Source organism: Mastigoproctus giganteus, chromosome 12 (genome assembly GCF_048544385.1).
Source record: "Mastigoproctus giganteus isolate SK-2022 chromosome 12, ASM4854438v1, whole genome shotgun sequence".
In the NCBI taxonomy this organism is placed as follows: Eukaryota; Metazoa; Arthropoda; class Arachnida; order Uropygi; family Thelyphonidae; genus Mastigoproctus; species Mastigoproctus giganteus.
This window is the reverse complement of record NC_143586.1, coordinates 123,459,104-123,475,756: the sequence shown is the minus strand read 5'-3', so window position 1 is coordinate 123,475,756 and position 16,653 is coordinate 123,459,104. Positions and strand designations below refer to the sequence as shown.

At 37.5% G+C, this 16,653-nt stretch overlaps 1 protein-coding gene across 1 annotated transcript in view; it reads left to right on the top strand.

Annotated features, from left to right (window-relative positions):
* Window positions 1–16,157, top strand: part of LOC150077388 (leucine-rich repeat-containing protein 56) — a 115,185-nt gene extending 99,028 nt beyond the window's left edge. The window contains exons 7-8 of the mRNA XM_090385885.1: window positions 2,705–2,766; window positions 16,058–16,157. Coding sequence (XP_090242011.1) covers window positions 2,705–2,757 — 53 coding nt within the window. The 3' untranslated portion in view covers window positions 2,758–2,766; window positions 16,058–16,157. The remainder of the gene's footprint in view (window positions 1–2,704; window positions 2,767–16,057) is intronic.
* The last annotated feature ends 496 nt before the right edge of the window (window positions 16,158–16,653 follow it).

The window sequence follows — 16,653 nt, the reverse complement described above, 5'->3', positions numbered from 1 at the left end:
ATGGAATATCCCAGGGTTCAGTGCTGGGCCCATTGTTATTTTCTGTTTATTAATGATATTGATGAAGGTATGTCAGTTTAATGTCTAAGTCTGCAGATGATACAAAGGTTGGCAGGGTGGTTAATGATAGTAATCAAAGAGCTACTACAACATGATCTTTAAAATTTTGGTAGCAGTAATTCCAGAATTAACAACCAAGTGTTCAGTACCTCATGGTACTGGAAAACGTTTTGGGGGTAATTGTGCAGTCAGATATGTAGTTCTTCAAGCAGTGCAGACAGGCTGCCAGTACAGCTCATGGAGTTTTTTTACAGGACCTTTGCTAACAGGGATAAGGAGGTAATTATCCCATTATACAATGCAATGGTTAGGCTGCATCTTGAGTACTGTATACAGGTCTGAAGACATCATTTTAGGAAGAATGCTGGTTTGCAGAGAAGGTTAATAAGTTAAAAGTGCAGAGAAGGTTAATAAGATTTGTGAAGGGAAAAAAAAAAAAAAAAATGGGCCTTTCCAATAAAGTGTTCAGTTTTACGAACTCCCTCACCTGAAGACTAGGCACCTGCAAGGTTATTTGATTAAGGTGTTTATGACTTTGTATGGATTGAGAAAGCTTAGCAATGATGGCATTCTTCCTTTTGCTCAGACTACATACATGAGGGGAGTGTAAATTCAAATTGAGAAAGAATGGTTGCAGGATAGATGTGAGAAGTTTTACCTTCAGCCAGCAGGTGATTGAGTGATTGATTGTTAGAACAAACTTCCATCAGTTGTTCTGTAAGTGTGTAGTTTGAATAAATTGACGGGATCGACAGGTGATTTGGGAAGATTATTTTTTTTTTTTTTTTTTTTTGGCTGGTGGTTTTTTAAAGTTTGCTTCCTTGCATCATTTTCCCTCTACTAATACTCTCTAGATCATTGACTTTGTACCCTGCATTTTCACTGATCATTAGTGAAGATCAGGGCACAAATTTTGTTGAAACGTGTAGAATTCCCAAATTATGTTAAAATTGATTGATGTGTCCCATAAGAAATACTGATTTCACTAGCAACTTTTTAGATACTTAAACATTGATTGATTAGTTCATGAATACAGGTCACTATTAAATCATGAACACAAATCAAACACCATTTGAAGTTGAAGGGCATAGGAAAAAAGGATAATTTTCAACATCCAAAACTAAGTATTTACTGAGAACCATTAATGAAAGGTATTTGAATGACAAACAGCATCATCTCATGCCAAATGAAGAATGCATATGGGTAGCAGTAACCCAGAGAAATGTACCAAATGTGTGGTACTACACTCAGGGTAGTGGAGAATGAAAAAGACCTGGAGGTAATTTTGCAGTGAGATATGAAGTTTTCTGAGCAGTGTAGACAGGCTGCCAGAGCAGGTCATGGGGCATTGTCAATGATATACAGGAATTTTGCTAGCAGGGATAAGGATATGATTATCCCTTTGTATAAGGCAATGGTCAGGTCACTCTATGAGTACTGCATACAGGTCTGGGGGCCTCATTTTAGGAAGGGTGTAGAGTTGTTAGAGAGAGAGTGTATAGAGAAGGAGAACAAAGGGGTGTTTTTACCAAAAAAAAGGCTTAAGTTCTGCAAATTGCAGTGTCTGGAGACTAGGCACCTTGAATGGTTTAAGCAGGCTCAATGCTAATAGGATTCTTCCTCTTGCTCAGATTACGAAGCTGAGGGGGCCATAAATTCAAATTGAAGAAGGAGAGTTGTAGAATAGATGTGTGGAAATTTGCCTTTAGCCAGTGGGTAGTTGATTGCTGGAACAGACTTGCATCTGTTGTGGCAGTTGATAGCTTAAATAAATTCAAGGAAGAACTGGACAAACTTTTGGAGTGGCTGGATGGGTGAAATGGGAAGTGTGTGTTGTGTGTTTTTTTTCTTTTTGCAGATGCTATATAAGCTTGCTTTTTTGCATCATATACCGCTGCTAATGCTAATCTCTGAAAGCTGGTTTTATAATTTTGTGAGTTGTACTTTACCCTAATTTGAAACCAGATTTGATGCAAATTCAATTCACTCATTTAAAAGTGTGACAATACACATAAAATACCTTCTGTTTTATTTACGCCATTCGGACATGACTATAGATAAATGAGTAATTTGTGTGTTACTAAGTCTAGAGGAGACAACAAACATTTTGCTACATGCTAAAACCCTTAATTTCAAGAGAATGTCAGTCTTTGAAATTTTTAATCATACCTTGTATTAATAATACAACATAAACATATTTACAGTGTTCTACACCTTAGTGTTTATAAATATGTTGGTAAATATGGCTACTTCAACTGTAATAAACAAAATAAATAAATTAAATAAATGACTAATGTTGGTGATTGAACCACAGTCCAAACACAAACAATTAATGTGCAGATTACTTTTCTTCTATGAAGGTATAGTGGTTTTACCATTTGTCACTTGTTTGGAGAGGTGTCAGATCAAATGCCAGTGAAATCTGGAAGAATTTTTAAGGCCTCTTCAATCAAAGCCGTAATTAGTTGATATGAGTTGGAAGGAGTAGCCCCATTAGTTATTTGGGTTTTGCAATCTACACAACATATAAAACACACAACAAGTGAAAGTGTGTGCTGAAATCATGATTCTTTCACATCTAATTATTTTTTCATTACTGTATCCCAAACATTTTTAATCACTAAAATGACTACTTTGTTTATAGGAGCTATGCAATATAAAGGAAAAAATCCAAAAGATGAAAATGAAAAACCTTGAAGAAGAAAGGTAATTTTAATTAGCATGAGTTTGTTTGTTTATTTCTTTTATTCCATTTTACATTTGCTTGTCCTTATTAATTTAATAATAATAGTATTCCTTTACTGCTCATGTATTTGGGATTTATTTAAAGATGCAACTATCAACAAGCGTAAATGAAAGATTTTGTTTTCATAAAGGTGACCACAGTGGTTTTAGATCTGTCTTGGATTAAGAGGATGTCCCGATGAACTGGAGATGTGCAAATGTATCCCCAATTCACAAAGGATGATCACAGGGTGACATAAGTAATTACAGACCTCTTAGTTTAACTTCTGTTCCAGGGAAAATAATGGAGTTACTGGTAACAGAAGTAAGGTAGGATCATGATCATCTAGACAAGCCTGCAATTATACTTCAGTCGCAGCATGAGTTCGTTAAGGGGAAATATTGTCTGACCAGTCTGACTGGATATTATCATGTGGTCACAAAGGAGCTGGATGCAAAAAATTTTGATATCATATACTTGGATTTCTAGAAAGCATTTCATACCATTGGATAAAAAAGACTGCTGTACAAATTTCAGCAGTGTGTGGCTTTTAGGGTAAGTTGCTGCTATGGATAAAAGGATGGTCAAGTGGGAGAAGACAGAGAGTGGTAATCGATGGACACTGCTGTTCACAGACTAATGTTATTAGTGTAGTCCCCAGGGTTTGCTGTTAGGACCATTGTTGTGTTCTATATTTATCAATGATATTGATGAAGGTATATCTGGCTTAATTAGCATTAGATGCAAGAAAGCGAGCTTATGCAGCATCAGCCAAAAAAAAAAAAACCCCTCCATTCGTTCCAAATGCCTGTCCAGCTCAGCCTTAAATTTATTTAGGCTATTAGCTTCCACAACAAAAGATGGAAGCCTGTTCCACCAATCAACTACCCTCTGGCTAGAGGAAAATTTCTGCACATCTATTCTACAACTATCTTTCCTCAGTTTGAAACTGTGCCCCCTGAGGTTTTTAGTCTGAGCAAGAGGAAGAATCCCATCAGCATTCAGCTTGCTCAACCCATTCAAGGCCTTATACACTTCAATCAGATCACCTTGCAGGTGCCTACTCTCCAGGCACTGCAATTTACAGAACTTAAGCCTTTCTTCGTAAGAGCACCCCTTTGTTTCCCCCACCAATCTTGTTGCCCTTCTTTGTACTTGTTCTAGCAACCCTACATCCTTCCTAAAATGAGGCCTCCAAACCTGTACACAGTACTCTAGGTGTGGCCTGACCATTGCCTTGTATAACGGGATAATCACCTCCCTGTCCCTTCTAGCAAAATTCCTGTATATCATTGACAAGACTCCATGACCTACCCTGGCACCCATCTGCACTGCTCAGCGAACTTCATATTTGACTGCACAATTACCCCAGGTCTTTTTCACTTTCCATTTCCCTGAGTGCAGTACCACACAGTTGGTAAGTTTCTCTTCGGTTATTGCTACCCATATGCAGTAGTTTGCATTTGTCAATGTAAACTTCAGTTGCCACTGCTCAGCCCATTTTCCCAACTTATCTAGATCCAGTTGGAGTAGCATACTGCCTTTACTGTCATTAACAACCCTGCCAACCTTTGTATCATCTGAAAACTTGGACATTAAACCTGATATACCTTCATCAATATCATTCATAAATACTGAAATTAACAATGGGTCCAACACTGAAACCTGGGGAACTCCACTAATAACATTTGTCCATGAAGAGCAGTGTCCACTGATTACCACTCTCTGTCATCTCCCACTCAACCATCCCTTTATCCATTGTAACAACTTACCCTTAATGCCATACCTCTCCAATTTGTACAGCAGTCTTTCCATGTGCAACAGTATCAAAAGCTTTCCTGAAATCCAAGTATATGATATCAAAATTATTTTTGGCATTCAGTTCTTTTGTGACCACATCATAGTATCCAATCAAATTGGTCAGACAAGACCTCCCTTTAACAAACCCATGCTGTGTCTTAACTATTACTACAGTCTTGTCTAGATGATCCTGCAATGCTTCTTTAACCAGTGATTCCATTATTTTTCCCGGAACACAAGTTAAACTAACAGGTCTGTAGTTACTTGTGTAATGTCAAAGTTTGCAGATGATACAAAGGTTGGCAGGGTGGTTAATGACAGAAATGATGGTATAATATTGCACCAGGATCTATAAAAGTTAAGCAGATGGGCTGAGAAATGGCAATTGAATTAGCAGAGATAAGGAAGTGATTATTCCATTGTATAAGGCTATGGTCGGGGCATATCTTGAGTACTGCATACAGATCTGGAGGCCTCATTTTAGAAAAGATGCAGAGCTGCTGGAACACATACAGAGAAGGGCAACAAGATTGGAGAGGAAAACAAAGGAGTATTTTACCAAGAAAGGCTTTTCTGCAAATTGAAGAATCTGGAGACTAGTCACCTGCAAGGTGATCTGAGTGAGGTGTTTAAGGCTTTGAATGGATTGAGCAAGCTGAGTGCAATGGGATTCTTCCTCTTGCTCAGACTACACACATGACGGGGCACAAATTCAAATTTAGGAAGGATATTTACAGAATAGATGTGTGCAAGTTTGTCTATAACCAGCAGGTGGTTGATTGCTCAAAGAAAAACTTGCATGTGTTATTATTATTATTATTAGCCATATGGTGCAAGGAAGCCTGAGGCTTATGCTGCACCAGCCAAAAAAAAAAAAAAAAAAAATTCTCTCTCTCACTCTGAGAGAGAGAGAGAGAGAGGGAGAGAGAGTGGGGGGGAGAGAGAAAGTAGAAGGGAATCACCAAGAAAGAGAAGAATGATGATATCCAGCTCATGACCCTGGGTTGTGACAGAGAAGAAAAATGCATAGGATACAAATAAATTAACAGGTGACACAGAAGCCTATGATAGATATAAGCTGGTCTATAACCAAGTTATAAAGGAGGTTAGACAGGCGAAGGCAGATTCGAGAAATCTTTGGCAAAGGATGCAAAGAAAAACAGCAAAGAGTTCTTTACTTATGTAAACTCTAGAAGGAAGGGGATGAATCAGATTGGTCCACTTGATATTGATAGTTCAACTGTTGACGATCCTGCTCAGGTAGCTAACAAACTACATGAATATTTTGCATCTACATTTAAACATGAGGAGTTATTCAGGAAGTGGAATGCCAGAGGTGAGTTGAACTCTGGCAGCGAGCTAGATGATTTTGTAATAACTGAGAGTAAGTGGAGCAGAAATTGTTGAAGATAAACACAAGAAAGGCACCTGGGGTGGATGGAATCTATCCAGTTATATTAAAGGAGGCAGCAAAGGAAGTAAGCAAACCCTTATCCATAATTATGAGAGCTTCCCTTGACTCAGGAGAAGTACCCATAGACTAGAGATGTGCAAATGTGACCCCAATCCACAAAGGAGGATCAAAGGGAGACACAGTTAATTACAGATCTGTTAGTTTAACTTCTGTTCCAGGGAAATTAATGGAGGTACTGGTTAAAGAAGCACTGTAGGATCATCTAAACAAAACTTCAGTTATAGATCGGACACAGCATGTGTTTGTTAAGGGAAGTTGTTTGTTGTTTGTTATTTGGTTTTTAGGAGCATTAGCAACTAAGGCCATATTGCTCCGGGATATGCGGTGGTCATTCCTTGACCTTTCCGCATCCTCCGTATTTGGTGGTGACGGGCTCGAACTCCGGTCTAATCAAGAAGCGTGTGCTACGCACTGCTGCTCCTTCCCACCTGGCTACGGAGGCGCCTGTTAAGGGAAGTCTTGTCTGACTAATTTAATTGGATACTATGATGTAGTCACAAAGGAACTGGATACAGAGAATAACTTTTAAATCATATATTTAGATCTTAGAAAAGCCTTTGATACTGTTGCACATCTTCATGCACAAATTGGAGCACTGTGGCATTGGAGGCAAATTGCTGCTATGGATAAAGAGATGGTTGAGTGGGAGAAGACAGCGAGTGGTAATCAATGGACACTGCTCTTCATGGACTAATGTTATTAGTGGAGCCCCTCAGGGTTCAGTGTTGGGTCCCTTGTTGTTTTCTGTATTTATAAATGATATTGATCATGGTATATCGTGTCCAAGTTTGCAGACGATATGAAGGTTGGCAGGTTGTTAATGACACTAATGACAGTACACTGCTGCAACAGGATCTAGAAAAGTTGAGCAGATGGGCTGAGAGGTGGCAAATGAAGTTTAACATTGACAAATATAAAGTACTACATATGGGAAGTAGTAATCCCAGAGTAACTTATCAACACTGTTGTACCACACTAACAGTGGTAGAGAATGAAAAGGACCTGGGGGTAATTGTGCAGGCAGATATGAAGTTTTCTGAGCAGTGCAGACGGTCTGCAAGAGTAGCTCATGGTGTCTTGTCAATGATATACAGGAATTTTTCTAGCAGGGATAAGGAGGTGATTATCCTCTTGTATAAGGCAATAGTCAGGCGACACCTTGAGTACTGTATACAGGTCGGGATGCCTCATTTTAAGAAAGATGGTGAGCTGTTGGAACGAATACAGAGAAGGGCAACAAGATTAGTGAATGGAACAAAGGGTTGCTCTTAAGAAGAAAGGCTTAAGTTTTGCAAATTACAGCATCCGGAGGCTAGGCCCCTGCGAGGTGATCTGATTGAGGTGTATAAAGCCTTGAATGGTTTGAGCATACTCAATGCTGATGGGATTCTTCCTCTTGCTCAGAATAATCACCTGAGAGGGTATAAATTCAAGTTGAGGAAAGACTGTTGTAGGATAGACATGCAGAACCATCCGCTAGCCTTTAGCTAGCGGATGGTTCAGTGCTGGAACAAACTTCCATCTGTCATTGTAGAAGTTGACAGCTTAAATAGATTCAGGGCAGAAATTGACAAACATTTGGAGCGATTGGATGGGTGAAATAAGGTTTTTTTTTTGGTTTTTTTTGGCTGATGCTATATAAGCAGCTTGCTTTCTTGCATCATGTGCCTTTGCTAATGCTAATGCTATCTGACTGCACAATTACCCCCAGGTCTCTTGAATTCACCACTACCCTGAGTGTAACACTACACAGTTGGTACATTTCTCAGGGGTTACTTTGAGGTTATTCAGTACTTTGAATTTGTCAACGTCAAACTTCAGTTGCCACTTATCCCATCTGCCCAACTTTTTTAGCTCCTGTTGTAGTGGCATACTCTCATTATTTTCATTAACATCCCTGCGAACCTATGTATCATCTGAAAACTTCGACATTAAGCCTGACATAGATTCATCAATATCATTGATAAATATACAAAACAACAATGGGCCCAACACCAAACCTTGGGGGGACTCCACTAATAACATTAGTCCACGAATAGCAGTGTCCATTGATTACCACTCTCTGTCTTCTCCCACTCAACCGTCCTTTTATCCATTGTAGCAATTTGCCCTTAATGCCTTACTGCTCCAGTTTGTACAGTAGTCTTCCATGTGCAACAGTATCAAGAGCTTTCCTGAAATCCAAGTACAGTAGACTCTCGATTTTCCGGGATAGATGGTAAAATAAAAATCCCGGTTAATCCAAAAATATTGTAAGTCCCCGATGTACGTTCCAGAACTTCTTACGTAAGTCGAGTTTTACATAACTAAGGGAATGACTAATAAAATATTGCTCCTATATCCATGATATGCCAAAATTGCAAAAACCACATAATATCCTCAGAAGAATGAAGAAAAATAGTTATATATTTTTAATTAGTTCAATTAAAAACTTTATCTGGGGACAGCTGTGAAGTTGCTGGAGTGGCACATAAGAAAAGAAAACATTAGAGGAAGAAATTGTACAGTAAATACTGATATGTATTTCGTAGCCTTGGTTATCATATTTGACTTCATCCTTCACTGCTTCTCGTATTCTGTCTTTTTCCTTTATTATTGTGTTCACAGTTGACACTGACAAATCTAAATTCCGCGCGATACTTGTTCATGTTTGACCATTTTCAAAAATCCTTATTTTAATTTTCTGATCCGAATCGACTGCTTTCCTTTTTTTTTTTTTGATAGATTTACTAGTACCGATGTCACTTATTCTCTTAGTCGGCACCATGATAACGGTCAAAATGAAATTTTATGTAAAGAATTTCACAGGGTTAAGGCAAAAACTCACTATTATCACCCCATGAGAGCTCACATTTCACTAAAACACCTTTCTGGAGGTCACTTTCACAAAACGATTTGCACATTCCGGGTTATTGGGCTTTTCTGGTACTTCAATTCATTATAAAAGGGTAGTAAACTCGATTGTATTGCATTTGCAATAATACTGATGGCTGGAATTCTGTGGGAGTTTATGTTATTTTGGTGAAATTGTGTCCCCTTCACTGAAAACTTCAGCCATATAAAAAAAACCTAAATAAATCTTAAAAATCTTTTCTTCATTCCTATTTTTAAGCTTGTGACTCCAAATCCCACTTGCCGTGATCGTCTTTATTGATTGCTTATTATTCTGTTTTAAATTTTACAATCAAGAAAAAGAAAAAATAAATAAATACGTAATTTCGAAGTTACGTAATTTGGGGACTTACTACAGTACAGTATATCCAAAAAAGTTGAGCAACCTACGTAAAAAATATGATGATAGATAAAAAACTTACCGCACAATACTCTACCATGCTTCCATTTATTTTTTACAATGTTGCGTATGGTTTGGTCACCAACACCATAATGGTTCTTTAGAGATTTAACCGATGCACCGTTTTCAAACTTTTGAATAATTTCGAGTTTTTGTTTAATTGAAAGCGTAACTTGTTTGCGGTTACCCATCATTTTCACGATTTCTAACCAAAAAAAAAAAAAAATTTTTTTCGTTATCTCTGACATAAATAACAAAACAATTTTTCTCTTTGCAGTACAACGAAACAGAACAATTGAAGCGATGCACTAAAACAAACTGAACATTTTTTTTTTTTCTTCTTGAGCGTGGGGGTTGCAAGATAATAATATCTCAATGACGACTTTATAACGCCCTGCTTGTTGCTTATTTACGACTTGCAAAACATCTGTTTATACCTATTCTGACTGGTTTTTTTATTTGGAGTCTTGAAGTGTCCCGGTTAAACCGATCGCTGTAAATTGAGAATCTGCTGTATATGATATCAAAATTATTTTTTGCATCCTGTTCCTTTGTGAAATGGCAGATAATTCCAATCAAATTGGTCAGATAAGACTTCCCCTTAGCAAACACATGCTGTGTCTGAATTATTACTGCAGTCTTGTCTAGACGAATTATAAGGCCATGTGGCATAATAGGTATTTATATCTGTAAAGAAGAATAAAACTTCATCTTATTTTCAGATGTGACAGCAAAAAGTTGTGTTGTCATCCATTTTATTTATTGACTCAACTTTATACACTGTACTATTTGCCAAAATGTACTGTATCAGGGGTTGTCAGTGTATGGCCCTTGTGAGGCAGGGCCCAAGACTACCTTGAATGATACCATTTAATTATAATCATTCCAGTTGCCATCCACACATAGAGACTGATAGACATGCTTGTGTTCCAGTTAAATTTCAAAATAGATTCCCTCCCATACACAGTGTATTTCAAAGACCCCTACTTATCTTGAGTGCACCCATTTTTGCAAAATAATGGAAGATAATTTCCTTATAAATAGACCTGCAGATGTCAGAAATTCACCAGGGCACCGGAAACTCCCTCCCCTAATAACAGAGTACACAAGGCACCTGATTTTTCCAAACTAGAATGAACCTCGAACACCATATCTCAGAGGGATTGCACCTGATTTCCCAGGCCAGAATGAATCGAGAACATCACTTCTTGAAAGGTTGCCTACACATTCACTATATTCTAAAAACTATTCAGATTCTCCTGTGACAATCTCCTATCAGCTCATAACCTTAAAGGGAAGTTGAAATAAGGGGAATGTAGAATTAGAAGAAATAATGTGAGGTAGAGCCACTATTAATCATTTGGATGAAGTTGTTATTTGTAACACCTAGAATCCTCACAGCTATGTACTACTGCACTGTACAGCTCCATTCTATATAGCATAATAATCATTTATATGCTAATGCTCCAAGTCCAAAGCTAGACTTGGTGATAACTGAGTCAGGGAAAATTATATCAAATAATTGGCCTAGACCGGAATCTCACTGAAAATATTTGAGTGGAATGAGTTGGATTTGAGCACTGCAGTTCAACTGTGCTGCTAATTGAGAAAAGTGTAGCAAAATATCAGAAATGTTATTATGCTCATTATTTATTCTTATATTGGCAAATTCAAATAATTTGGCATAAGTTATCTGGATATTTGATGCTTGTGAATGTAATTCCATTATCTTGTGCCACCCAAGAATCTGCAAATTTAGTTTTCAGGTTGATTATTTTACCCAAGCAGTGCAGCAGAGATGTTTGTGCAATGTGTAGATTTCACCTATGATGTGGTTACAAAGGAACTGGATGCAAAAAATAATTTTGATATCATCTATTTGGATTTCAGGAAAGCTTTTGACACTGTTGCACATGAAAGACTATTGTACAAATTAGAGCAGAATGGTATTAAGGGTAAGTTGCTACAATGGATAAAAGGATGGTTAAGTGGGAGAAGACAGAGGGTGGTAATCAATGGGTGCTGCTCTTCGTGGACTAATGTTATTAGTGGAGTCCCACAGGGTTCGGTGTTGGGTCCACTGTTGTTTTGTATATTTATCAATGATATTGATGAAGGTATATCAAGCTTAATGTAGAAGTTTGCAGATGATACAAAGGTTGGCAGGGTTGTTAATGACAGTAATGGCAGTGTGCTACTGCAACAGGATCTAGATAATTTGGGCAGATGGGCTAAGAAGTGGCAACTGAAGTTTAACCTTGACAAATGCAAAGTACTGCATATGGGTAGAAGTAACCCCAGAGAAACGTACCAACTGTGTGGTACTACACTTAAGGTGGTAGAAAATGAAAAAGACCTGGGAGTAATTGTGCAGTCAGATATGAAGTTCTCTGAGCAATGTAGATAGGCTGCCAGGGCAGGTCATGGGATTTTCTCAATGATATATAGGAATTTTGCTAGCAGGGAAAAGGAGGTGATTATCCCTCTGTATAAGGCAATGGTCAGGCCACGCCTTTGAGTACTGTGTACAGGTCTGGAGGCCTCATTTTAGGAAGGATGTAGATTTACTTGAGCGTGTACAGAGAAGGACAACAAGGTTGGTGAGGGGAATGAAGGGATCCTCTTACCAAGAGAGGCTTAAGTTCTGCAAATTGCAGTGGCTGGAGACTAAGCACCTGCACGGTGATCTGATTGAGGTATATAAGGCCTTGAATGGGTTGAGTACGCTGAATTCTGATGGGATCCTCCACTTGTTCAGATTATGAATCTAAGGGGGCATAATTTCAAATTAAGAAAAGACAGATATGTGGAATAGATTTGCGGAAATTTGCCTTTAGCCAGCGGGTGGTTAATTGCTGGAACAAATTTCCATCTGTCGATGTGGAAGTTGATAGGTTGAATAAATTTAAGGAGGAACTGGACAGGCATTTGGAGGGAATGATGTGATTTTCTTTTTTTTTTTTTTTTGGCTGATGCTGCATAAGCTCATACACATGCTTTCTTGCATCACATACCACTACTACTACTGCTACCTTAAAAGGCATAAAAGTTTTACTGGGCTCTAACAACACGGGCAATTTCTTAATTAATGATGGATTGCACAGAATTTCTTGATTTGTACATCATTGTTATATCGACATAACCCAAATCAGTCAGCACTAAATAATGTTTAGATTGTTGTTTATAAACAGAACAATCAAAATATTTTATGCTAAATTTGTATTTATTCTTAATTAACAAACTGATGTTCTATTGAAAGCAGTATTCTGTTAGCCATTCTTGACTTAAGAATATATAGATTTTTTTAATAGTTCCCAGTTTGACAGACTGCTAGCTGTCACTCCCATGGCACTTTAGTCAGTATAATACATCACTAATTGCCACTCATTTGAAGAGGTCTTCAATTTCCATTGATCACTGGAGAGATAAACCTATCATCAATCAAGGCTGTCGTTAGTCAGTCTCAGGCAGAGGAAGTAGTTCTCTTTGCAGTTAGTCCAGGTTTTTCAGTTGACACAACATGCAAATTGACGTGTGAACATGCACTTTTTTATACAAAATATATATGGATATACACAACAAGTTGAGGTACTGTTAAGACTAATTTTCACTTCAAACATAGATAGCTGGTTGAGTGGGAGACAGCAGAGAGTGGTAATAAATGGACACTGCTCTATGTGGACTAGTGTTATTAGTGGAGTCCCCCAGGGTTTGGTGCTGGGCCCATTGTTGTTTTGTGTATTTATTAATGATATTGATGAAGGTATATCAGGCTTAAGTCCAGGTTTGCAGATGATACAAAGGTTGGCATGGAGATGAATTAAGGTGAGATAACATGTACAATGTTATCTCACCTTTTGTGCCACTAAAAGATGATATCTGCTCTACAGCGTCATCTAGTTTTGCTCCTGGCAGGCATACCTGGTCCTATTTTATATATCTTTCTTGCACAACATACTTCACATTTCCCTGACAGTAGAGTCACCTACAATAGTCACCTCCTTTGGGACCAGCCCATACTGCTTTGGAGATTGCCACTGTGTTGCCTGATTCACAAGTTTGAGCTCTGGAATTCAGTTGGTCAGCTGAGAGCTTGATTAGCCCCCCCCCCCCCATTTTAATTCCTTTGAGAACATCTTACCTACTCTTCAAATTCTCATAAATGCCCATCAGAATGTTGAGTTGGCACCTAATTTCATCACACTTTGCCCAACTCACATAAGGACAAATTCCCTTGGCTGTATCATGCTCTGTTCCAGACAGAAAGGCAAACTTTGCACAAGTTGCCCATTTTGTTAAGCAATGATTTGTAGGAGAAGCATCCCCTTCAGTTCTCCCCTGAGCCACTGCATTCCAGCTACTTGGTGCCCATTTCTTTGCTGCTCCAGTCTTGTGGCATGATTTCCGTTTAAATACAGTTTAATCAATCAACAATGAAATTTAATAAAATTAATCAATTAATTGACAGTACTACCCTAAGCTAATAGATTTCTAAATACAGTGACTTCCTAAATGCAGTGATACATATTACACTGTCAAGTAAATGCCTAAAAAGTAATTAGAATTTTCGAGCTACTTATTTATCACAATTAGACTCTGCTGTTTCACTGGACCACTAGTTATGATATTCGGGCTAAAACAGCAATACAATAGTGGCATGAATAATAACTCTAATAATAATAAAAGAATAATTTACAAAATCCAAATAACTTATGTTCCCAGTAGCTAATAATAATAGTAGTAGTAGTAATGGCAAATGGTGCAAGAAAGCAAGCTTATATAGCATTAGCGGGAAAAAAAAAAATCTACACAGTTCACCCATCTGTACCCTCAAGAATTTGTCTAGTTCTTCCTTCAATTTATTCAACCCATCCACTTCCATAACAACAGATGGAAGCCTGTTCCAACAATTATCCACCAGCTGGCTGAAGGCAAATTTCTGCACGTCTATCCTGTAACCATTCTTCCTCACGTGTGTAGTCTCAGCATGTGAAAGAATGCTACTCACATTCAGCTTACTTAATCCATTCAAGGCTTCAACACCTCAATCAGATCACCCTGCAGGTTTCTCATCTCGATACACTGAATTTTGAAAAACTGAAGCCTTTCTAGGTAAGAGCACCCTTTTGTTCCCTTCTCTGCACCTGTTCCAGCAGATCTATATCCTTCCTATAGTAAGGCCTCCAGTCCTGTATATAGCCTCCAATGTTATATATGTCCTCAAGGTGTGGTCTAACCATGGCCTTATACAAAGAGATAACCCCAGGGGCTCACATCTGGTGAGTATGGGCTTTGACACCCAGGGTCCTGAGCTGGATATCATCATTCTTCTTTTTCTTGGTGATTCCCTTTTACTTCTGACTCTCTCTTGCCTAGTACAGCATAAGCCTCAGGCTTGGCGCCTCCGTAGCCAGGTGGGCAGGAGCAGCAGTGCGTAGTACATGCTTCTTGATTAGACTGGGGTTCAAGCCCATGCCCACCAAATACAGAGGATGCAGAAAAGTCAGGTAATGACCACTGCATATCCCCGGAGCAATATGGCCTTAGTTGCTAATGCTCCTAAAAAACCACATAACAACAACAACAGCCTCAGGCTTCCTTGTATTATATGGCTATTAATAATAATAATAATAATAATAATAATAATAATAATAAATAATCACCTCCTTATCTCTGCTAGCCAAGTTAGCATTAGCATTAGTAGAGGCATATGATGCAAGAAAACAAGCTTATATAGCATCAGTCAAAAAAAAAAAAAAAAACCTTTATATTTCACCCATCCATTCACTCCAAATGTTTGTCTAGTTCTGCCTTGAAATTATTTAAGTTGCTGACCTCCACTAAAACAGATGGAAGTTTGTTCTTTTAGCCAGTGGGTGGCTAAAGGGAAATTTCCACACACCTATTCTATAATTGTCTTTCCTCAATTTGAATTTATGCCCCCTCAGGCGAGTAATCTGAGCAAGAGGAAGAATCCCATTAGCACTGAGCTTGCTCAATTCATTCAAGGCCTTATACACCTCAATTAGATCACCTTGCAGGTGCCTGTATATCACTGACAAAACCCATGTGCTGTCCTGGCAACGTGCCTGCACTACTCAGAGAATTTCATGTCTGATTGCTCAATTACCCCAATGCCTTTTTCATTTTCCACTACCCTGAGTGTAGTACCACACGGTTGATGTTACCCTGGGGTTAATGCTACCCATATGCAGTACCTTCCATTTGTCAGTGTTAAACTTCAACTGCCAATTTCTCAGCCCATAATAATATCATAATATATATTATATCATAATATGATATGGTTGCAATGAATGTAATAATTATATTTGTTATTAAACATTCTGTGAATATATATATATATATATATATATATAATTATATAATTAATTCCATAATAATTTTTCCAAGTATTAGCCTAGTGTTTAGTACAAGCATAGTGTTTAGTAGCAATTTTGTGTTATCTTACTCTTTGAGGCAACAAAATTGCATTAAAACATATTGAATTATTATTGTTAGTTTCAATTTAATGTTAATTTAATATTCAGACAAAATCCTTCCACTTCTAATTGTTCACTCAATATTTTATTAATTATAAAATCTTATATCTTATAAATAAAATTGAGAACTTTTTTTATTATTATTATTACAGTTAAACAAGATAAAATATGTATGTATTTTTATGCGTTATGTGTTTGTTTAATAGGAATAGTTCCAGTTCAGTGAAAAATATATATCCTAATGGCAGAAAAAGAGGGAGCTGTTCTTCAGACACTCTAAGAAAACAATTAGAACCTTTGAATTTTTCCTCTGATGAAGATGACAACATATTTTCTAATACAAATAATTTTCTTGAAGAATATCAAGAAGAAGAAGAGGATTGTGCTAAATATTTTTCCACTGAAGATATGAAAAGTGAACTTTGCGATATCAATCTTTTTCCTGGTGATGGATTCAGTAGTAAAACAGATGGTTGTTTTGTTCAACCTGTAATGCTTACTCATCCTTATAAGATGTCCAAAATGTTCTTGGAAAAAATGGCTCAGAATTATTTAGAAGGAATACAGTTTTTGGGATCATCTAATAATATACCATCTGAGCTAAGTTGCATAGAGCATCAAGAAATATTCATTCCTCATTCTACTTCAAAAGTAGTAAACTTTTTATCAGTCTCTGATAATACATTCGTGTTGAATGGTTTTTACCCAAGCAGAATAGAATGCTCTAAAATAGTCATTCCTTATGATATTATTAGAAAAGATTCAACATAACAAATATATGAAATTCTCTGAAATCAAAACA